Source organism: Acanthopagrus latus, chromosome 4, assembly GCF_904848185.1.
Source record: "Acanthopagrus latus isolate v.2019 chromosome 4, fAcaLat1.1, whole genome shotgun sequence".
In the NCBI taxonomy this organism is placed as follows: Eukaryota; Metazoa; Chordata; class Actinopteri; order Spariformes; family Sparidae; genus Acanthopagrus; species Acanthopagrus latus.
In genome coordinates, this window is record NC_051042.1 from 8,278,107 (window position 1) to 8,301,576 (window position 23,470).

The window sequence follows — 23,470 nt, forward strand, 5'->3', positions numbered from 1 at the left end:
TTTCGGCTCCCTCGGTGACCCCATAGAGCCGTATGTTTTCACGTCTCGACCGGTTCTCCTGGTCGGTTATCTTGGCATCCAGCGAGTTGTGTAGCTTAAGCATTTCTGCTAAGATATCCTCTGTGTTTTGGACTCGTTCTGTTGAAATGTTTTTTAAATACTTTTTCTTAATTTGATTTGAAAGTCAGTTCTTGATTACCGTATTTTCACGACCATAGGGCGCACCGGGTTATAGGGCGCGGTTTCAGTTACGGGTGCTTTTTCTGTATTTAACAAATACATAAGGCGCACTGGACCATAGGGCGCGGGCATGGTAAAACACACCGGTAAAACATGCATGCTAGTGTGTGTATTTAAAAAGGCAGCGGGAGCAAAACTGAGTATGGTTGTGCTTTATTGAAATACTGGCCTGGATGGAAAGATGGCACCGTTTCATGAAGCGAAAGCACCAAGACGGACCTCCTTGAAAATGTTCAATTTTCATTTCTTCTGCTAGCGTTACTGCCCTTAGTCATATGGTGACTGTAGAGACGCTTCTTCCAGCTGACCGGCAATCCATTGCTCGAGTCGGTCTTCCAACTCGGGCCATCTCGCCTTGTGTCCGCGGAAACTCAGCTGCGTCTTCTTGACCTGTCGCAGCTCGTTTTCCATCTTCCTCCACTTGCGAACCATTGATATTGTATTCCCTCGCGGCTGCTCGATTCCCATGTTCCACCGCGTAACTGACAGCTTTCAGTTTAAACTGTGCTTCGTAAGCGTGTCTCTTTGCCATTATCGGGGTTGCCAAAACAATGACGCACTTACCGGCACAACGTTCTCATCTAGTCCTCTGTTACGTCCGCCTTACAACAACAACAATAACGTTCACACTTCACCCTTCAACGTTCTCATGTAATCCGCCTTACAAAAAAACAACAAATTAGGCGCACTGCACTATAGGGCGCGCCGCACATTTTGGAGAAAATTTGAGACATTTAGGTGCGCCTTATGGTCGTGAAAATACGGTACATGCAGACATTGATACAACTACTAGGCTACTTCAATATAAATCACACTGATTCAAATGTGGAGACTGTATAATAGTTTGAGATATTAAGTTGACAGTGTTAACTGTGTATTAAGTTTTATGGTTTAATTTGTCAAATTTCAAATTTTAAGTTTCAATTTGTCAAATGTCAAGACAGTGCCAATGTGGAGGCTTTTTGATGACACAGGAAATTATTAATTATATTTATCTTTATTTAAACGGTCCCATATTATACTGTTTTTCATCAATTTCACACAGCTGTCAGAGGTCCAATAACACTGTCTTTGAAATGTATTGCCTCAAACCCATCCATGATCCTGAATTTCAGCTGTCTAAAAGTCGCTCAAGTGAGCTCTACTAAGAGGAGGCTGTTTTTGCGCCTGCACCTTTAAATGCTAATGAGCTCCATCTGTCAATGCATGCCTTGCCCACTACACCCCTCTCAGGGAGAGGATGCCGCTTACCCTAGTATGCACTAATGTTTACGTTGAATATAATGCTATGGCTCACCGAGATGGTGTTGTTCAACCTTACCAGTTTTGACCCAGAATCGGACCCAGAAGGAAATTCAGACTCTGTGGCTGCACCAGGACGTTTCAGAATGGTAAGAGTGTCTGAATATATTACTTAGTTTGTCCTTATGTGTTGTTACATGTACTACCATGTAGCGAATGGCTAACACAGCCTCCAAACTCTTGGACACTGTTCACATAGTCTCTGTCTCCAGTCTGCACATTTTCAGACTTTCTACTTTGACAATCAAGCACCCTCATAATATTATTAACATTAAACTTGCTTCAAACGCCATTGCATAGCGGACCAAAGCGTAAGCAACTGTAAATAAGGAAGCGTAGACGGCACATTGTCATTAAAATGAAACACAACCACTGTCACTTCTGTTTTTCTGTGGGACAGAATATAGGCACATATGTTACAACCAACAACTGAGCAATCTGCATATCTAGCTCCAAGCAACGACATTGCGAAACACTGATAGCTTACCACTGGACACACCGAACTTCACCTTGGGGATGGACGCCCCCTTTCAGATATCTCCAATCATTGTGCAGAGGAGGCTGGCCAATGAACATCTCCTCTTTCATTACGTAATGACAGGAGCTGACTCTGAAAAGCCTGTTTTACCATTTTTTCATAATATGGGACCTTTAACTTATTATTATTTGTTGTAACAAGCATAGAAGAAAATAAATCATGTCTTCCAATTCAGTGCATCTGTAACCAAATCATTATTTTTGTGGTAGAAATATCAGTATCGGTACTCTGTATCGGCAAGTACACAAATGAAAACACCCAAATTGGTTTGAAAAAAATGCTATTGGTGCAGCCCTATTGTTTTAATCTGCATGTCCATTTTGATCTCCATTTCTATTGAAACTAACAGCAACTAAAAGCTGGAGTCAAATTCCTTGTATGAGCACACACACTTCTGACTCTGAATGACTGTTGGAGTTATGCAGGTGGTAGACAGTGGCACATGACTAAAATTGGCAGAGGTTAGTCTCTAAGACAGGAATGCAGCCAGATCTAGTGGACACTGATTTTAATGAGTCACGTAATATACAATTTTCTTCTTTAAATATTTTTTCTTATACTTCATTTTTGTTTTAGTTATATGAACATAGAACAGATGAGGGCTAGGTCACCACAGTATAATCGCTGAAAATTAAGACAGATACATTTTTACAGGAAATTCAAACCATTTAACCAACCAGAGTTGTATAAACAGTAAGATAGAAGAAATGTAAATACCTAGTGACATCTGGAAGCCACTGGACAGTAAGGCTGGGCCACTCCAGTGCATGAGTCATCACCAGGTCATACAGGAAGGGTGTGTTTTTCTTCCAAATCTTGTACTCCTCATTGATGACCCTTTCTTCCACTGCATCGTCATACACTTTAGCAGAACAACACAGTGTAAGTTACAGGTATAATTGCAAATGATGGAAGATTTTGTGCGGCTATGTATGAAGTAGAAGCACTGTGGTACTGCTGACTATGCACAGCTGCACTGGATCAATTGAGGGCTCATAGACTAACAGATAAGACAGCATCAAAACATAACATTAATGATAACGTTATACTCTGTGATAAAATATTGACAAAGAAGTTCAAGAATAGTATGTGGAAGGACATTCTGCGATGCTATCTTACCCACCATCATGCTACATATAGCCTATCTTCAACGGGTTCAGAGCTTGAGTATTGCTCGCTACCACCCACTATGGCGTATTTTGGTGAAGGGGGTTGTGGCGCCGTAAAAAGTAGTTTCTCACGTTGAAATAAGCGTTGTTTTGTGTCTTCGGTGTATACGGAACATACAGGGTCAAGGTATTACAGAGGTCTTTAAACAGCGTACAACCAAGAAGAACATAAAGACTGGCTAAAGTCAACACGCCTGATAGGACTTTCCTGAGCTAACATGTAATGCTAGCATCCACTGCATAGTTAAAACAGCAGTGGTACGCACACAGGGAAAACGGACCGCCGCTTTATCCACTATGTGGTTTCAGTGAACCTACCCTCTTTATCGGCCATGTTGCCAACTCTGCGGTGTGTCACAGTGTTCGAAAGCAATGTATCTAAGTAGTCAGTGTTTACACTGTTGTTCTCCTAGCTAATAGTGCTTGGTTTGTATCCCGGGTACTCCTTCCTTTTTCAGCGCCGAATTACTCCATACCTACTGCGCATGGGTTAGTACGAGCATACCGATGAGGGCTAACACTGCGCGATGACTGCGCATTAGTGAGGGCCGTGCGCAGACAAACAGGTCCTGCCGGGGCTTCCCACTGTGACGCTTCTAAATCGCACGTTACTTGCACTCCACAAAATGGGGAAAAAACAATTCAAACATTTATGTTTTGCTACCTCGTGAAATATAATACTTTGCGGACACCAAAAAACGTTTTGTATTTGACTTTAGACAAAAAAAAAGAAAAAAAAGAAAAAAAAAAAAAAAGGTAATTCACAGCTTTTTCCTGTGGCATCACGCTCGGGACCCCAGGGAATGGAAGAGGTGTTTGTGTGTACTGAGCACTACAACGTCAGAATGCATTCTAATGAGTTTATTTTGTAAAAGTCTCATCCATAAACAGCAAAAACAGTTTACAGTAAATTACAAACCTTGAAAATGCAAAGCATGTTCAAAATACAAGCATAATAAAAATCTGAGGGAATTTTTAAAAAAAAACATAAGTTTACATACAGAATGTGTAAGCTACCATTAAAAAATAAAAAAGGTCTATATTTCATGAAAACAACAGAAGAAGGAAAGTAAAGGCAACTGGCATATGGTTAAAAGACAGAGCACTCTACTGTCAACTTAAATCCAACTAAGTAAGCTCTCATAGGGAAAATGATCAATTTGGCAATTTCAGAGAGAATTATTACTTTCAGATTAAACGTTCTTTACAGCTCTTTCACAGTTTAGAAATTAATGTGGTTCAGTTGACAGTCAGGTTAAAATGTTGAGACTAGGCAACAGAAGAGGTGTGGCCTATTTTGTGTTCTTTTTCATCTACGTCTACCACATACCAACAAATATGTGATTTTAAACTAAGAACCAATAGACACGTTAATATAAGAATGATCTGGAGTATAACATTAGAGCATGCCACTATAAAAAGCTCTGAAATATACAGTGATCTATTTCACAGATACACAAAAGAACAAATGTATCACTTTACACAAAAAGATGAGCTGTTACCTAAAGCAGTCCGACAGTGTGGTTTTTGGCAGACATTTTAGATTTAGTTTTAGTCTTTTGGACTAAAATGCTTTTTAGTTTTAGTCAAATTTTAGTCATTTCTATACGTGATAGTGTTAGTGCAGTTCTAGTTGACGAAAACTCAACCAGGTTTTAGTCTATTTTTAGTCAATTTTAGTTTAAAAAAAAAAAGTATTGTCTTTTAACAAATTAATTTAGGTCAATAAAAACATAAAATCTACAAGCTCACAATGTGTTGCAATGTGTAGATCTGCTATTTTCACAACTTGTGTGTGACACTCTTGTATGATGATCGGGCATCAATTCATGAAAAAAAAAAAACAGTTGAAATATGTTGGGAAAAATGAGTTGAAAAGTGGAAATATGGAGATAAAATGTTTCTGTCCAACAGCACTCTCCAATAATTATGGATAAAATACATCCATATATCTGGGGGTAGGCGTAAACGTGAAGTGACGTGAAGCTCGAAGTTGGGCAGTGAACTGTGACAACGAATTTGTCTTCAAAATAAGAGCTTTACATTGCATCCCAATGGAGTTTAGAACTGGGTTATTGGTGGGGGGCTTTTAATTTGAAAGTAGCGACCATTCCTAGCTTGCCACTCCAACAACGTGCAAACAACGAAGACAGCAGAAATGTCATGCATTTTGAACGTCTGGCAAACCACCCACTAACATTTACGTCCATTCTCGTCTCGTCAACAAAAACTCACACACGTCTCGTCATGTTTTAGTCATCAAAGAGCCATGTTTATCTCGTCACCGTCTAATTATCGTCATGGAAAAAAGGGGCGTCAACGAAATCATTTTGTCATCGTCATCGTTGACGAAAACAACACTGCAGTCCAATTAGAATAGTCGTCCTACATCCACATATAGTTAATATTGAGTTACAATATGTAACCCAGTTGTGCACAACACTTCATACATTGATCTATGTACTTCCATACTTCTTTTTCTGGTTACAAGAAGAACATAGAGGGTGACGGATAATGTTTGACAGTTATTGAATAATCCATATGTCCCTCTCCCCCCCTGCCCATACCTCCCATAATTATCCTTGTAAAAATCAATGTTAGGCTACAATTAGAGTGATCAGTACACTGTCATACCAAACACATATCATAGATGGTAGGAGAGTAAATGTATATATACATATATATTTAAATACACATATATACATACATATATACATACACACACATACACATATACATATGTATATATACACACACACACACACACACACACACACTATATTGCCAAAAGTATTTGCTCACCTGCCTTGACTCGCATATGAACTTAAGTGACATCCCATTCTTAATCCATAGGGTTTAATATGACATCGGTCCACCCTTGCAGCTACAACAGCTTCAACTCTTCTGCGAAGGCTTTTCACAAGGTTTAGGAGTGTGTTTATGGGACTTTTTGACTATTCTTCCAGAAGCGCACACACTGATGTTGGGCAGGAAGGCCTGGCTCTCAGTCTCCGCTCTATTTCATCCCAAAGGTGTTCTGTCAGGTTGAGGTCAAGTCTCTGTGCAGGCTAGTCAAGATTATCCACGCCAAACTCCCTTGTCCATGTCTTTATGGACCTTGCTTTGTGCACTGGTGCATAGTCATGTTGTAACAGGAAGGGGCCATTCCCAAACTGTTCCCACAAAGTTGGGAGCATAGAATTGTCTAACATCTCTTGGTATGCTGAAGCATTCAGAGTTCCTTTCATTGGAACTACGGGGCCATGCCCAGCTCCTGAAAAACAACCCCACACCATAATACCCCCTCCACCAAATTTTACACTTGGCACAATGCAGTCAGACACATACCGTTCTCCTGGCAACCGCCAAACCCAGACTTCTGCATCAGATTGCCAGATGGAGAAGCGTGATTCGTCACTCCAGAGAACACGTCTCCACTGCTCTAGAGTCCAGTGGCAGTGTGCTTTACACCACTGCATCTGAAGCTTTGCATTGCACTTGCTGATGTATGGCTTGGATGTAGCTGCTCGGTATGGAAACCCATTCCATGAAGCTCTCTACGCACTGTTCTTGAGATAGTCTGAAGTCCACATGAAGTTTGGAGGTCTGTAGCAATTGACTCTGCAGAAAGTTGGCAACCTGTGTGCACTATGCACCTCAGCATCCATTGACCCCGCTCTATCATTTTACATGCCCTACCACTTTGTGGCTGAGTTGCTGTCATTCCTGATCACTTCCACTTTGTTATAATACCACTGACAGTTGACTGTGGAATATTTAGGAATGAGTCACTTTCATGACTGACTTGTTGCACAGGTGGCATCCTATCACAGTACCACGCTGGAATTCACTGAGCTCCTGAGCGACCTATTCCTCCACATATGTCTGCATGCCTAGGTGCTTGCTTTTATATACCTGTGGGCATGGAAGTGATTGAAACACCTGATAGCAATTATTTGGATGGGTGAGTGAATACTTTTGGCAATATAGTGTATATATGGAGGTCAAATGCATTTGAACACAGTGACAGTTTATACAAGACAGATATGTATGCATGGGCCAGTATAAACACCGAATGATAGCTGTCTACAATATGTGATTATGAACTACTGGGAAGAGCCCATGCCACCAAAATTCCCTGTTTCATCTGGCCTAAATGTGACCTGTAGTAACATGATGCTATCATATCATGTTACATACTGATTAGAGATGCACCAACACTGTTTTTCTTAATTGTGACAATCATTTTGCAATCCACTGTAAAACTGGCTGTCTGAGCACATATAATAAATAACTATCAGCAATAATTAAAGAGGCAGTAAGCAATCATTTTCATTGTTCCACAGCACAGACATGTTTACCACATGTACTATAGGGAGTGACTGGGTTAAGGATAAATACCAGTGAACCTTTAGCTGAAGATGTTATTCCAACATAAGAAGGCAAGTAGGTTTCATCTGCTTCATTAGTATGGTTATTTTTAAAAGCAGATGTTTTCTTTTTTCTTCAAAAATTTGTCTATTTCCACTTTACTTAAATAGTATTAGCCTAAGCCTGAAGAGGCTGCGCTACTGACATGCTAGAAATTCACCATCTTATTTTTTTCATGTCCTTTGAAACCTGCTACAAATTGTTTTGTGAAGCTTAAGCTTTAATTGGCATCTGTTACATTCACAAATCCAAAATTACATTAACAAACAAACAAACATAGGCGTTAGAGTGTAGTAGGGTTGTACCTAACTAGTTAAGAAGAGCTACCTTTATGGCTGCTGCACATGCAATATCATTCATGTATGTCTATATGTTAGCCCAGTGCTGACAGGTATATTCAGTGGTTTACCAACAGAAATTACTTTTCTGCTACTGAACAGCCTCATACGCAAGCTAAAACAAAACACAGTGATCGTGGTATTGAGAATTCGGAAATATTACTTCTTCACTGGACTTCAACCTAGCTAGCCAACCATTTACTATTGTCAAACTGTGACTTTGCATTGTGGCTTGGCTGTTAGTTAAAATGTTTCCCACACTAATTAATCCACATCCTTAATTGGAAAATGACTTTTTCCAATTTACTTTTATTTGACAACTGAGCCAACAAGGGAAAAAGCAGTTCTAAAAAAGTGAGGAAGCAGACCTTGAGTTAAAATTATTATGTCAAGGCTTCAAAGGCCCCATACTATAGAGAGAGATATGTGTTTGTCATCTTTTAATATAAAGCAGGTCGAGCTGCTATACAAATACTGCGATAGGATTAAAATGCTCAATCCAAACAAAGTCACACAGCGCAAATTCAGACACTGTTCCTTTGAATGAGCTGTGATGACTACACAGTCACTGCCATCATCATGGCCATGTTTGCAAAAACACAAACAAAGAAGATGCTGAAACATAGTGGGATGCCTGCCACTAAAAAGCTGACAAATCAAAACAGACTGGGCTTTTCAGGAGGGGTATTGGAGGTACTGCAGAGGTAGACGGCATGAGAAATTTAATGTGTGTGTTTGTTTTTTTTGAGAGATTAAAGCATTTACACCTATTCTTGTAGACACCCTGGTGCTTGGACATAAGCATAGTATGGGACCTTTTAAATGAACTAAAGCAAAAGAAAGGGAAGACATTTTACTGCAACGTTTTCTATTGAAGCAACATATTTAATTATATTCTTGCAGCCACCCACACTACCCACAAATGACTTAATAAATAAGTTTCACTGAACAGGTTATGAAAGGAGTATACAATTCCAAACATTTTATTCTGATTGGGCTATCAGTCAGATCCTAGTAGAAAAAAGGCTTTGTATAAACACTGCTAATGTTATCAGTGCTCCTAATGTTTGCCAATAGCACACAATAAAAGTCTTCAAGTACTTAATGCCCCTTTAAATATCCTAGAAATAGTTTATTCAACAACATAAACTAACAAGCTTTCAGAGTCACTCAATAAAAGTGATTAACTATTTTAATTTGTGATTGAGAGTTTTAAAGATGACAACTTGCTTCGATTTCTGATGCAGATACTGGCATCAAGTTTATGTGCTGAAGAAACAGTGTGACATAATGGCCAGTTACAACCTGGCATCCACATGAGCGCTATGAATAGCAGGATGGGTGCATCTTTCACACAAAACACATACTGGAAGTCCCAAGAAGAAGTGGAGGTGACGATGGCAGCCAGTAGATAGTGCTGATGAGAGATTATTTTGTAGATTCACCTTTCCAACATCACAGCTACACAGACTGATTTCCTCTTCAGGCTTTCATCTCTTAATGTTCTTCTATGAGAAGCTTGTTCTGACGAAACCAATAATAAAGAAATACAAACATATAGCATTTTGATAGTAGTATTCATCAAATAAAGTAAAATGAAAACTAAACAAATACAATGTTTACATTACAGTTAACTGATTTAATAATGAAGTGCATCTCATGGTAAACTCAACAAGTGATTTTTGGGGGGGCTGCAGAAACAACCAACAATCATGAAGAGATGAAGAGAAACATTAACATTAATTTAGAGTTGTGTTCTTGTCAAGTATTCATTCTTTCTTTATCTGTTTTGGTCTCTAAATATCTGGGGGCTTACAGTGGCAACTCAAAGACAGCTTTTCAGACCAACTTCATGCCTCCCAAGGAGGCAAGCAGCTCAATGTATTTAACTGCTGACTTGTCCTTGTGTGGACTACACACTACTCTCATGTCTGAATGTGTGTGCGCTCTATTGTAGCTTGCTATTCAGAAATAGTTAGCGAACGACCTTTTGGGACCAGGGTGCACATTCAAAATTTCTGGGACCCCAGATTTCTGGGAATAAGCACTATGTACCGTATTGACCCAAATATGGGACAAGGCATTTTTCATCGAAAATAATGTGAAAAAGTGGGGTCGTCTTATAATCGGGGTCTAACCGTTGACACATGCTGATAGTTGTCTGGGGTCGCTACACGGCCGCAACGGCAGAGGGCACCAGCTTATTGTAGAGACATCACTGACACTGGAGATGAAAAATGGAGAGGCAAGATGATTGTACAGAGCAAAGTGGATCAAAAGTGGGGCAAGTTAACATACATCTGAGTCAGAGCTATGATGCTAATTTTACAATAATGGTGGTCAGTGCAGCAGAGGCGTCAAACTGTTAGCCAGCCAAGAAATATGAAGGTACAGAGTGTAACGTCCAAAGATGGTGGGTCCAAAAGACCATCTAAAAAATACTAACAGTAGGAGAAAAGCTTATTGTGGTCGCCAAAGTCAATTTTGGTTATCAGAGTCTTTTTTCTGAAGATTAGTCTTGAAAAGAGGGGTCGTCTTATAATCAGAGTTGTCCTAGATTCGGGTCAATACAGTAGTTTTTTTCAGGTCAATTCAAAATACCTCCATCCCACAAGGGTGAATTCATCCAAATTCAATTCAAATTGTTTCAGGTCAGAAAAATTAGGAAGATACTCAAAAACAGTGCGATTTATGGGATTAGGGAACTTCAACCTTTAACTGTGGCTTGTCCCTGTGCAAATTTACCAAGTGAGCACTAACTAATGATCACAGCGCTGAACAAGTAGGCATTTATGAGTCACACCTTACTGTCGGTAGTATTTTGGATGTCATTGTCAGGGTCTCCTGCCTCTGAGCCGCTCTTCTGGTCATCATCTTTCTGATCCTTCTTTAGGTCATCCTCTCCAGAAGAGATCCTCGACAGCTTGGGGGACTTCTAGCACACACAGACACACACACGCACGCACAAACCTTTAATATCTTTATAAAAGTACCTTAACTCAAATCTAATCATGTTAGGCTTTTGCATCTTACAGTTTTGCCATTTCCACCCCACTTAGCTACTATTGTTATGCAATTAAAGCTTTACATTCTAGGGCCGCACATATGCCATTTACAATAATAACACTGACAGTTGGGTTTTAAATGATGGGACGTGGATTTTACACAATAAATCTCAAATTCCTAGCCCGTGACAATAGATTTTTCTCTCTTTATCATTTGGTCTGAGTTTCTTAGTCAGCTCCTGCACACAGTTTATAGCATTAACATTATAGACAGGATTACCATGGTTTACCAGGGACCTCGAAAACAACGATAATCCAGATGCTATCATGATTCAATATGCACCATTTATTTTTCACCGACATTATTCTTAATCACCACCTAACATTTGACATTTTCTCCAAGAACGGTTTCTCTACTTATTTAACTTAATTAAAAAACAAATAAGTAAGCCTTTGACACAATATGGAAATGTGTTCCCTGAAACTGCCGACCGAATAGGCTTCTATTTATGTTCATGTGCACCCCAGGCTTTTGTTATAAGGCTATGGGTATACATTTCAAATCATAAAATCAAAAGTCCAAAATCTTATAGTTAAAGTAGCACTAGCAGCATTAGGATGTGTGCCCACAGGAGTGTTGTTTGACATGAGGCATTGTGATGCTTCTCATCTTTGCACGCTTGACCAAAACAGCTACACCCTCCAACAACACTCACTGGCTGCACCTGATTGGAGGGACACTACTGGTGGGCCATGTGCTCAAACCGGACCAACACTGCGGCTTGTTTGAAAACTTTTACTTATACAGTTGCTGGTCATATAATTAGAACATCATGAAAAAGTGGATTTATTTCACTAATTCCATTCAAAAAGTGAAACTTGTATAATGTATACATTCATTCCACACAGACTGGTATATTTCAAGTGTTTATTGCTTTTAATTTTGATGATAACTGACAACTAATGAAAACCCCAAATTCAGTATCTCAGAAAATTAGAATATTGTGAAAAGGTTCAATATTGAAGACACCTGGTGCCACACTCTAATCAGCTAATTAACTCAAAACACCTGCAAAGACCTTTAAATGGTCTCTCAGTCTAGTTCTGTAGGCTACACAGTCATGGGGAAGACTGATGACTTGACAGTTGTACAAAAGACGACCATTGACACCTTGCACAAAGAGGGCAAGACTCAAAAGGTCATTGCTAAAGAGGCTGGCTGTTCACAGAGCTCTGTGTCCAAGCAGTTTGATAGAGAGTTGAAGGGAAGGAAAAGATGTGGTAGAAAAAAGTGTACAAGCAATAGGGATAACCACACCCTGGAGAGGATTGTGAAACAAAACCCATTCAAAAATATGGGGGGGATTCACAAAGAGTGGACTGCTGCTGGAGTCAGTGCTTCAAGAACCACCACGCACAGATGTATGCAAGACATGGGTTTTAGCTGTCGCATTCCTTGTGTCAAACCACTCTTGAACAAGAGACAGCATCAGAAGCATCTCACCTAGGCTAAAGACAAAAAGGACTGGACTGCTGCTGAGTGGTCCAAAGTTATGTTCTCTGATGAAAGTAAATTTTGTATTTCCTTTGGAAATCAAGGCCCCAGAGTCTGGAGGAAGAAAGGAGAGACAAAGAATCCATGTTGCTTGAAGTCCAGTGTAAAGTTTCCATAGTCAGTGATGGTTTGGGGTGCCATGTCATCTGCTGGTGTCGGTCAACTGTGTTTTCTGAGGTCCAGGGTCAACGCAGCCGTCTACCAGGAAGTTTTAGAGCACTTCATGCTTCCTGCTGCTAACCAACTTTATGGAGATACTGATTTCATTTTCCAACAGGACTTGGCACCTGCACACAGTGCAAAAGCTACCAGTACCTGGTTTAAGGACCATGGTATCCCTGTTCTTAATTGGCCAGCAAACTTGCCTGACCTTAACCCCATAGAAAATCTATGGGGTATTGTGAAGAGGAAGATGCGATACGCCAGACCCAACAATGAAGAAAAGCTGAAGGCCACTATCAGAGCAACCTGGACTCTCATAATACCTGAGCAGTGCCACAGACTGATCGACTCCATGCCACGCCGCATGGCTGCAGTAATTCAGGCAAAAGGAACCCCAACTAAGTATTGAGTTCTGTACATGCTCATACTTTCCATGTTCATACTTTTCAGTTGGCCAACATTTCTAGAAAACCTTTTTTGTATTGGTCTTAAGTAATATTCTAATTTTCTGAGATACTGCATTTGGGATTTTCATTAGTTGTCAGTAATAATTATCAAAATTAAAAGAAATAAACATTTGAAATATATCAGTCTGTGTGTAATGAATGAATATAATATACAAGTTTCACTTTTTGCATGGAATTACTGAAATAAATCAATTTTTTCATGATATTCTAATTATATGACCAGCACTTGTATGTCTTCTATATCAGAGACTCTTGCACTCACATCTTTGCAGAGACTGTCGACACCACGACATCCTGGATCAAGTTGTTGTACTTGGCAAGCAGACCATGTTCTAAGCCGACAAAGTGCATGAAAAAAATTGTTTTAAAATATACATACAGTTATTCTAATGTTTTCTTAAATGTCCTTCAGCCATTATCATTCTGATTACATGCTTTTGAGACTAATTTAGCCATTTCTATACCACTTTTGAATTGTGTGTGTCATCACAGAAATCACTGGAACTCAAGAGTGCATTATATGTTCTTTAGAAGTGGATGGAAATTTTGAGTCATGGTCAAAACTGTACACACATTAGTGTATGTATATCTTTAAGACAGCAGATTTGGTCATATTCTCAGAAGACCAATACTACAATTATTACTGAACCAAACTTCACAAATGTTTTTTGTGACAAAGTAGTATGTGCTCCCCTCACTGCATGTTCACCACGACTGTATCTATACACAAGAACACCTGTCAGTTAAAACTGTGGTCTCCAAAACTAATGTTAAGTTAATGTGCTACAAGCTAGCACATGAACTTAGTAGACAGTGTAGACAATCTCTGTAGCCAGTGTAGACAATTACTCTCCATACTCTTCATCTGGTTTGTTAACCTAGCTGGGCAGTGCTTGTGTATTATTTACCACTTGCATTTCTGTGACTTAGAAATATGAGACTGAAATACAACTGATGTTATTTATTACATGTATGGGCAGTGGTGAAAACTGCTGCATGTGTGTGCATTGCATTCACATGCACACACATCTAAAAACCAAAATACTTCCATGAGCTCCATTTGAGAATTCAATAATAATTTCACCTTTGGTTAGTGCGTGTGTGTGTGTGTGTGTGTGTGTGTGTGTGTGTGTGTGTGTGTGTGTGTGTGTGTGTGTGTGTGTGTGCAAGAGTGAGGGGGTTTGGGTTGAAAGAGGACTGAAGGGAGGTTTTATGAACAACCAAATGATAGCTGCCCCCTCTCACCACCAAATAAACACAGAGATCACATTTAATCTCTTCCCAGCTGAAAAGTTCTCTCATGTACCTCACACACACATACACATACACAGTGTTTCAATGATGTGACAGGGCACACACATCAGCAAACTGCTTCCCCACAGTGCCACATTCCTTCAGATGCACCACATGTGCTGTGCGTAATAGAGCCCAGTCGCTAGGCAACAGTGGTTGCTTAGTGAAGAGCAGGATGCATGTGACATTTTCAACCTGTTTCCATTTACAGCAGCAATGGCTTATGCAGTAATACAGTAACACAGTGTGGCAGTGCTCACACCCGAGCCCTTCAAACCTTTTTTTCTTTCAAAAGAAAGGCATGGTCAAACAGACGAGAATGGCACAACGAACAGTACCATTAGAATAAGATCATCTGAAGCAGAGGTTGTTAAAGAAGCTTACATGGTCAGATGAAAGAAAACATGAGAAATACCATATAGTGATGCTAAAGTTCAGCCGAAATTAAAAAAACTCAGCAAGTATATCCTATTCTGAAAAACCCTCAAACTCAAACCTCCATCTGGGCTGGTGTGTAGGAACACCATGGATGCCTCCGAGGAGGGACTTTAAAAGACACACTTAAGACTTCAAAAGGTGGTCAGGGAAGCAGTGGCGTGCAGTGGAGGTTGTGTGTGATCATTAGGAACCTTTGGATATGGTCAAACAAAAAGTTTGGCGAGTTAAACCTTGAAAAATGCCATTGCCAGTGTCAACCTGTTTGTGGATGATCACACCAGAGTTGAAGCAGCTCAGAACTTAAATCCCAAAATGCTAATGTGCCAGAACACTATGCCTTCAATTTCATGGATCGATGATGATGTGTAACCCTCTCTGAGGCTAGTTTTCCCTGTCAGTACCACAAATGATTCACAGCTGATTACCACTACTGTTCATGCCAAATCTTAAACATTCAAAACATAACATGAGAAGTGATTGAAATTGGTCCTTAATTCGAAAAATGTAGTCTCTAAACTTATTGCATCATTTTCAGGCTGGTTGTAGTTGTCACAGCATCTTCAGTGCTCCTTTATACCTGAATTGTCCTCACTCCTGTGTAAGAGTGTTTACCAGCTGAAGTACCTTGGAGGTGGCTGTCTTTTTCCGTTTGGATCTGGTCTTGTCCCCCTTCAACTTCTCCTTGTCATCTTCCTCCTCAACAGAGTCACCCTCCTCTCCCTCACTGCTGCCATCAGCAGTGTTCCCCCCTTCTTCTATTTCTGATGAACTCTGTTGGTGAATGACCTGACAAAGAGAGATGCTCATCATTTCTTTAGTGCAAAGTGAAAATTGCAAAAATTACTAGTTTGACAGATAGTGACACTTTCAATTTAGAAATGTGAAGCAGCAAGTTAAGACAAATGAATCAATCTTACTTCAACAAACACTATCGGCTTTCAATAACCCTTTCAAATGTGTCTTACTGGTTTTGGCAAGAAAACAATGGGGCATTGTTGAGCATCAAAGCCTGTCTGCTTGGCATCTCCTCATGTTTTCTACCCCTGTCGTCTCTCTGAACAACAGGCACAATCGACTGCTAACTGACCTGATAGCCTGTGAACTTGACTCCAGGGTTGTTCTCGATCTCCCACAGGCCCTCGTTGAAGCCTTTCCTCTTGTTGGACTTGCCAAATTTTTCTTTATACTCCATGTATGGTAGAAGATCCTTCGGGCCCAAGAATGCACTTCAGAAAGGGGATGACATATTTACTGCTACTACCATCCTAAAATATTTTGTGCTGTACTGTATCGATGTGTCAGGAGTTACACCATCAACACACAATAATTGGCAATTTACACACGACAGCTGAAGATATAAAATCTTGCTAAAAATCAGAGCAGCTGGACAACTTCCAACCAAGACACTGCATTTAACTGTAATTATCTATACAGGTAAAGCCTTGCTGAGCCCATTTATTTTTTTATTTTTAAAGTTTGCTTATGCATAGGCCTGAATGTCAAACCTCTGACATAACTGCATCTGTACCAGTACTGAAATTGGAAATTGCACAGATTCATATATTAGTTCACTAATCATTCATTTTATCTATATCAGGATACATTTATCTAAATCAGGAAACATTTTAACTTAAGACAAGATTTTATTTATTACTTTATTCAACACTGATGCAATTCATTATATTTTGTTAAATGAAAAGAAAAGGGTAAACCGTGTTCTCTTGGTCACATGATAACAGGTGTTGGTATATGATTACAATCATATGACTCATATTTATTTCACCTGATGACTACTGACACCTGAACTGTGGATGAAGACTGCAAGATGTGGTCAAAAGCTCCAGAACAGGCTCATGTTCATGATCATAAGTAGAAATTATTTTGTCAGATTATCAGCAATGCCAAGAATTAACTTTCACGTGCAAGCTTAAAACATGTTGATATTCTGTAAACAAGGTATTGAAAAAACTACAGTTATGAATTGCCTTGGCAGGAATATCTAAAAAAATTCAAAACATTCCTTGCATCAAAATGTGATATGGCAGTCCCGATATGGTGCAACTGCATCACAGCTTCATTGCAGTCATGTAAGTATGAGTGGCAGCTGCCTTTCTCTATAACAATGTGAATTTAAGTAAAATGCTGCACATCCTGGAGAAAGGTGCTTACGTTTCGTGGGTACCAAAGAAGAAGATGGGGTACTTGTTGGCAGGGGGTTTGACTGCTCCCTCTGGAAGCTCATCAATCTGAATAACAGGAAAAAAAGAAAAACTGTCATTGTATATTCATTATAATCCTTCAAGTGCCAATAAATTATCTGTTATCTGTTGTACATCTACCAATAGACTGCTATGGAGCTGTGGTGAAACTGAGGTGGGTCAGGCTGAACGTACTGTACTGTAGAGAGTGTCACTGAAGGTTACAATTGAAGCCTGACAGCCTGCTGGACCTCCAGTCACTCAAGGCACCATAATCCATGTGCACCGTTGAATTTGTAGTAACACTCTGCTGTTATCGTACATAACATCCTTTATCGCAAACGAGACTGGTGTATTACTACAGGTTACCTGAGGTCAACTGAAGACTCATTTATTCTATTGGTCTTAAATGGAAAAAAAAAACAATTAATGAACTAATTAATGAACATTATGAATATAAAAGAAATGCTATACAACCAAAGCAAGAGCTGACTGGAGCCGAGGCGCACTCAGAAAATGGAGCCCAATAAATGTAACGTGTTTTCCTAATTTTGAAATGTCTACATTTTTCCTCAACCTAACGGAAAACGAAGGCTTTTATTAGATGTCTGGGTCGTCAGTAGCAGGAATACGCAGACCAAACGTGGCTTAGGAGTCAGAACCAGCTGAGTTCGGGGCATCGTAGCATCCCTCCGGTTCCTCCGGCGAAGCAGCGGCTGTACTGTGTAAATCAACCCCGCCTCCCTGCTCCCAGCCCGGCCGCAACACAGACTCACCCTCGCCGGCCAGTGCGGGTATCCCTTCATTTTAGCGAAAACCAAATCTCCTGCCGTGTAATCCCGCGGTCGTGGTCGAGCCATGTCTCTGGATAAAAAAGTGAGCTCTTGGATGAGTTTTTAATCCTTTGCAGTTCTCCCCGGTGCCCTCAACGCAGGGCTAAATTATCGACCATCAATGATTTTGTATTAAGACTGCAGTTTACACGGAAATAAATAATTAAAAAACGCGGAAAATGGGGCCTGGAAGAGGGCTATCCTCTTACGCACATATTCGGGTGTAAACGTAATCGAGAATTGCATGAATTGGAGTAGAGTATCTGTAAGAAACCTAAACCAGGTAGAGCAAAAAGATCAAACTTCCGGTCTTTCGAAATAAAAGCATTTAATATTTACTTAACGTGTATTTGTTTAATATTAGTGATTGTACGGATGATTCAACAAAAAGCGATCTCTCAACTCAACAAATGCAAACTTAACAATTAATAGAACCAAACCCAACACAGTTTCCAGTTAATACCACATGACAGGCTGAAAGTCGCCCGAATATTACCACTCTTAATCAAATACCTAACTCCAGTTTAAATTTCCTTATTTTATTGGTCACTCCACAGCTAGATGACAGTTGACAGTTACTTGGTGGAAGAATTTCCCAAGTAATGTGATCCCTGATCCCTCTCAACATTGAATGATTAGATAAAATACTTATTTAGTTTCATCAGCAGTAGGACCCTACAGTTTCTTCTTGCTTGATAATGATGGTCGAACTGCATGTCAGGCATGATCACTAAAAACAGCACCTGACCAACATACTTCTAGTTCTATAAATATCGACTCTTGCATCCTTCACCATCTCTGCACTAAATGATTTAAAATAGAAATGTTATTATATCTTTATATCATATCTAATAGAGATGTGGAGTACAAGTACAATCATTTATTAACACTGCGTCTCAGTCCTGTATGAAGAGTGTTCATAGAGATAGACCCATCCACAACAGTCCTCTATTTAGAATAACTTAAAGGCTGTCAGAGCCACAGACTTCTCTAACCTTGTATGTATGAGTTGACAGAATCCACAGGTCTTGCTTGACACCATCGGTATTGGTACTCCTGCATCACCTTCTGTTCCAGTTTTTCAATTGGTGAATGCAAAAACAATCTCTCCTTTACTTTGTTGGTCTAAGATCAACTACACATGACTAAATATCACTTCTTCATTTTACCCATAATCAAGTTTGGGTGGTCATTTAAAAAACTCATTCCCCTTTCCAGATGGGGCAAGACTTTTCTGTGTGGAGTCTGCATACTCTCCCCATGCTTGTATTTGTTTTCTTTAGGGCTGTGGTTTACCCCACCATCAAAAAATATGAATTAGGTCTAATGTTAGTTCAAATGTCAGTGCCCTTGACCAAGGCACTGGCTTAGGGACAAAGTTGGGTTAAGGCAGAGAACACATTTCATTACGCTGGGCTGTGCATGATTGTATGTGACAACAAAACCTGATTTGATCTCTATAATCAATCAGTGCGTTTACATGCACAGCTTAGTCGGATTACAGCCATAGTTAGACTATGCTACTCAATCTGTCAACTGCAATTGTCTGAGTATACATGCCGGTGAGAAAATTGAATTACTGGCTGAAGCATGTCATACCCCAATACGCTAAGTACCGGCATTCAAGAAAGGTGTGGTACGAAGAGCGAGGAGAAGCTACATCTTTGTACATTTCATATATGGTGTACATGATAATTACACAAACTAGATGCACAATGCACAATACTTGTGGTTAATTCTGAGGAGGAAAGTCGCTGCTGCCGCCACCACCACCGCCACTGCCTTCTACTCCTCCTCCTTCTACTTGCGGCTCGCGGCCCTGGGAAAGAAATCTGGAGCCTGTGCAGAACGCAAAATCCGATCCGATCCGTTGGAACGTATACATGCAGGGGTAATGCTACTATCAATCAAATAATCTAGGTGTTTTAATCCGACTATGAGAAATCCGATCCGGTCCGATTTTTGTCAGACTAAGGTGTATAAATGCTTCTTAAAAATCTGATCATAGTCAGGCTAACCCAGTAATTCGGTTTTCTTGAGTATCATGTAAACGCACTGACTGACTCGTTGACAACAGGTTGACTTCCTGTGTATTTAAAACAAGCTTTTATTTGTTTTTTGTTTTTTTATTTGTAATTCTGCTTTGTTGACCTGTAACTTTGTGAGGTGTGTAGGGCCTTTCTGCTGGTTTTGTAACTCAAGCAGAAGGAGAGAGAAGCTACATCTAGAGAGGCTGAGTGGACTGGTTATATATGGACTAAGAAGCTGAGTGGACTGGTTATAATGGGACAAAGAGGCTGAGCGGAACGTTTATAGTGGAACAGAAAGGCTGAGTGGACTGGTTATAGTGGGACAGACAGGCCGAGTGGAGTGGCTGTAGTGGGACAGACAGGCTGAGTGGAGTGCCTACAGCAGGACAGACAGGTTGAGTGGACTGGTTACAGTGGGACAGACAGGCTGAGTGGACTGGTTATAGTGGGACAGACAGACTGAGTGGACTGGTTATAGTAGGACAGACTGGGCTGAGTGAGTGGGACAGACAGGCTGAGTGGACTGGCTACAGTGGGACAGACAGGCTGAGTGGACTGGTCACAGTGGGACAGACAGGCTGAGTGGACTGGTTATTGTGGGACAGAGTCTGAGTCTATTGGTTGCAGTGGGACAGAAAGGTTGAGTGGACTATATAGTGAAACAAAAAGGCTGAGTGGACTGGTTGTAGTGTGACAGAGAAATCTGTCAAATCTAAATAAATTGGTTGTGAATGCTGAGCCACAATTTTTCGTCTGCACAAGAAATTCTTAATTTTTAAAACTATATCTTCCGGGTCTGATGTCTTGGCCACAAACTCGTTCAACGTTTTTTTTCTACTTATTCAGATGCTTCAGCTCATTTGCCTGCATAAGCCAAAGGTGCTGGAGCTTAAGGTCACAAACTGATGGCCAGACATTCTCCTTCAGGATTTTCTGGTAGATAACAGAATTCATGGTTCCATCAATTACGGCAAGTCGTACAGGTCCTGAAGCAGCAAAGTAGCCCCAGACCATCACACTACCACTATCATGTTTGACTGTCGGTTTGATGTTCTTTTTCTGAAATGATGTGTTAGTATTATGCTGGATGTAACGGGACGCACTCCTTCCAGAAAGGTTTACGTTTGTCTCGTCAGTCCACTAAATATTTTCCCAGAAGACTTGGGATCATCAGTATGTTTTATGGCAAATGTGAGAGGCTTTTTTTGATCTTTTTGGTCAGTGGTGGTTTTTTTTACCTTGGAATTCTCTCATGGATGCCATTTTTGGCCAGTCTCTTTCTTATTGTTGAATCATGAACACTGACCTTAACTGAGGCATATTAGACCTGCAGTGCTTTAGTTGTTCTGGGTTCTTTTGTGACCTCCTTGATGAGCTGTCGATGCGTTCTTGGAGTAATTTTGGTAGGCAGGCCACTCCTGGGAAGGTTCTCCACTGTTCCATGTTTTCTCCATTTGTGGATAATGTGGTTAATCACAGTTAATTTATGATTTAACAAGGGGGGCGGGCAATTATTTTTTAACATAGGGCCAGCTTGGTTTGGATAGCTTATTTCATTTAATGAAATCATTTGCTTTTGTGTTTACTCAGGTTTTTTGTCCAATATTAAAATTAGTTTGATGATCTGAAACATTAAAGTGTAACAAAAAAAAAAGAAATCTGTAAGGGGGCAAATACTTTTTAACAGCACTGTATCACTGTGTACATGATCATAACAGTAAATGAGTTTCCATGTGCAAAGCATAGCCTAAAGGAAACCCTGGTGCAACATGAAAATGAGACTGACCGCACGCACACGCACACACACACACACACACACACACACACACACACACACACACACACACACACACACTTGCAACCACACACACACCAGCAACCACACACACCTGCAACCACATTCACACGCACCTGCAACCACACACACACACAACTGCAACCATGCACAACTGATTGGGAACAACAGTGTGTTTACATGACACTCAAGAAAACCGAATTACTGGGTTAGTCCAACTATGATCGGATTTTTAAGATGCATGTATACACCTTAGTCTGACTAAAGTCGGACCGGATCGGATTTCTCATAGTTCGATAAAAAAAAAAAAAACTAGATTATTCGATTGATATTCGCACTACTCCTGCATGTATATGTTCTATCAGATTGGATTCGGATTTTGCGTTCTGTGCAGGCTCGAGATTTTCTTCCCGGGGCCATGAGCTGGAAGTAGAAGGACGGTGGTGGTGGCGTCTTTCCTCCAAAATCGCTGCAAGCAAGAGTGCCATTGTGCTTCGAGTTTGTGTAATTATCATGCACACCATATACAAAATGTACGAAGATGTTGCTTCGTCTTGCTCTTCGTGCGCCATCTTTCTCAAATGCCGAGGCAGAGTTTGTTGTTGCTGCTGACGTAAAGAGGTCAGCCAGAAGTGGCTCTATTACCACTAGCTGAAATGGGTACAACGCCACCTATCGTATCGGGGTAGGACATGGTTTGGCCAATAATTCGTTTTTTGCAGTTGTCTGATGGAGTAGCATAGAGAACTATGGCTGTAATCCGACTAAACTGTGCATGTACACATACTGACTGTTTGCATTTGGCTCAGCTAGTCAAAGACCATTTGGACTAGCCCAACAAAATTTTTAAAAATCGAACTCACATCTGACTGCTGTTTACTCATACTGATGATTACATATGACAAATTGTTGACAATCATAATTGTTGACTTCATAAAAGTTGACTTCATAAGAAGTCAGATGTTGGAAATGACCTTACCACTGGGGACATTCTACTGTGCTGTACATTTACAGCTCCCGACTGTCACATAGCAGGTCTGCTCCCTCAGAATGGCTTCATTCTTAAACTTGATGGGCCAGCTCTTAGTCTTAAAAAAACAAAACAAAACAAAACAGAAAAATACACACATGCCTGTGGATATCATACCTACACGAGTTCACATTCATCACTATCACAATGAAGACTGATCCACGGAAATCCAGAAAGGTGAAATAAATTGAGTTGTGAAACAATGTCCCCTTTAAAGTTTTGTCCAATTGCTAAAACACAATCTTGCAAACTAAGCTGGTTTTATCAAAATACTTAACAAAATTCCTAAAACCACACACCCAAACTACAAAATACCTCAGAGGTCCTGCAAAATGAAGCACTGCGACCAAAACTACATATAGCATTATCAAAAACAAACTTTCGCACCAATTGGCACATACTTCATTCATGCTACCAGAACTACACACTGTTGGAAGAGAGTTCCTGCCTCAAGTGGAGGAGTTTAAGTATCTTGGGGTCCTGTCCACGAGTGAGGGAAGGATGGAGCGTGTGATTGACAGGTGGATCGGTGCAGTGGCTGCAGTAATGCGGTCTGTCATAATGAAGAAAGAGCTGAACCGAAAGGCGAAGCTCTTGATTTACTGGTCAATCTACGTTCCTACCCTCACCTATGGTGAACTTTGGG

General features: G+C 40.3%; 2 protein-coding genes across 10 annotated transcripts in view; both read right to left on the bottom strand.

Moving 5' to 3' along the window:
- LOC119017720 (histone-binding protein RBBP7) overlaps positions 1–3,766 on the bottom strand; it is a 45,819-nt gene extending 42,053 nt beyond the window's left edge. Inside the window, exons 1-2 of one of the 2 annotated variants that reach the window (XM_037094643.1) lie at positions 3,568–3,766; positions 2,798–2,942 (exon numbers count right to left, since the gene is read on the bottom strand). In XM_037094643.1, coding sequence (XP_036950538.1) covers positions 2,798–2,942; positions 3,568–3,583 — 161 coding nt within the window. In that variant the 5' untranslated portion in view covers positions 3,584–3,766. The remainder of the gene's footprint in view (positions 1–2,797; positions 2,943–3,567) is intronic. The other variant, XM_037094642.1, reaches the window with a different exon arrangement.
- Positions 3,767–8,443: 4,677 nt separating this feature from the next.
- hdgfl3 (HDGF like 3) lies at positions 8,444–18,239 on the bottom strand. 8 transcript variants are annotated; one of them, XR_005074530.1, is made up of 7 exons: positions 17,913–18,239; positions 17,108–17,184; positions 16,026–16,164; positions 15,563–15,724; positions 10,827–10,953; positions 10,157–10,242; positions 8,444–9,542 (listed from the first exon to the last, which is right to left on the bottom strand). XR_005074530.1 is itself a non-coding variant. In XM_037094649.1 (6 exons), the coding sequence occupies exons 1-6, from the start codon at positions 17,994–17,996 to the stop codon at positions 9,460–9,462; spliced, it is 672 nt and encodes a 223-aa protein (XP_036950544.1). In that variant the 5' UTR covers positions 17,997–18,239; the 3' UTR covers positions 8,444–9,459. The 8 variants fall into 8 exon arrangements, 6 of the variants coding, with proteins under 6 accessions (XP_036950544.1, XP_036950547.1, XP_036950546.1 ...); XR_005074531.1 differs by having other exon boundaries at positions 9,497–9,542; positions 10,822–10,953; XM_037094649.1 differs by lacking the exon at positions 10,157–10,242.
- Positions 18,240–23,470: the final 5,231 nt, after the last annotated feature.

Excerpts from the sequence above, each read along its gene's own strand:
- hdgfl3 (XM_037094649.1), bottom strand. The coding sequence starts at position 17,996 with ATGGCTCGACCACGACCGCGGGATTACACGGCAGGAGATTTGGTTTTC. Across the intron at positions 17,185-17,912 it reads ACCCGCACTGGCCGGCGAGG|ATTGATGAGCTTCCAGAGGG; the intron begins GTGAGTCTGTGT and ends CCTGTTATTCAG. Across the intron at positions 10,954-15,562 it reads AAAAGACAGCCACCTCCAAG|AAGTCCCCCAAGCTGTCGAG; the intron begins GTACTTCAGCTG and ends TGTGTGTGCTAG.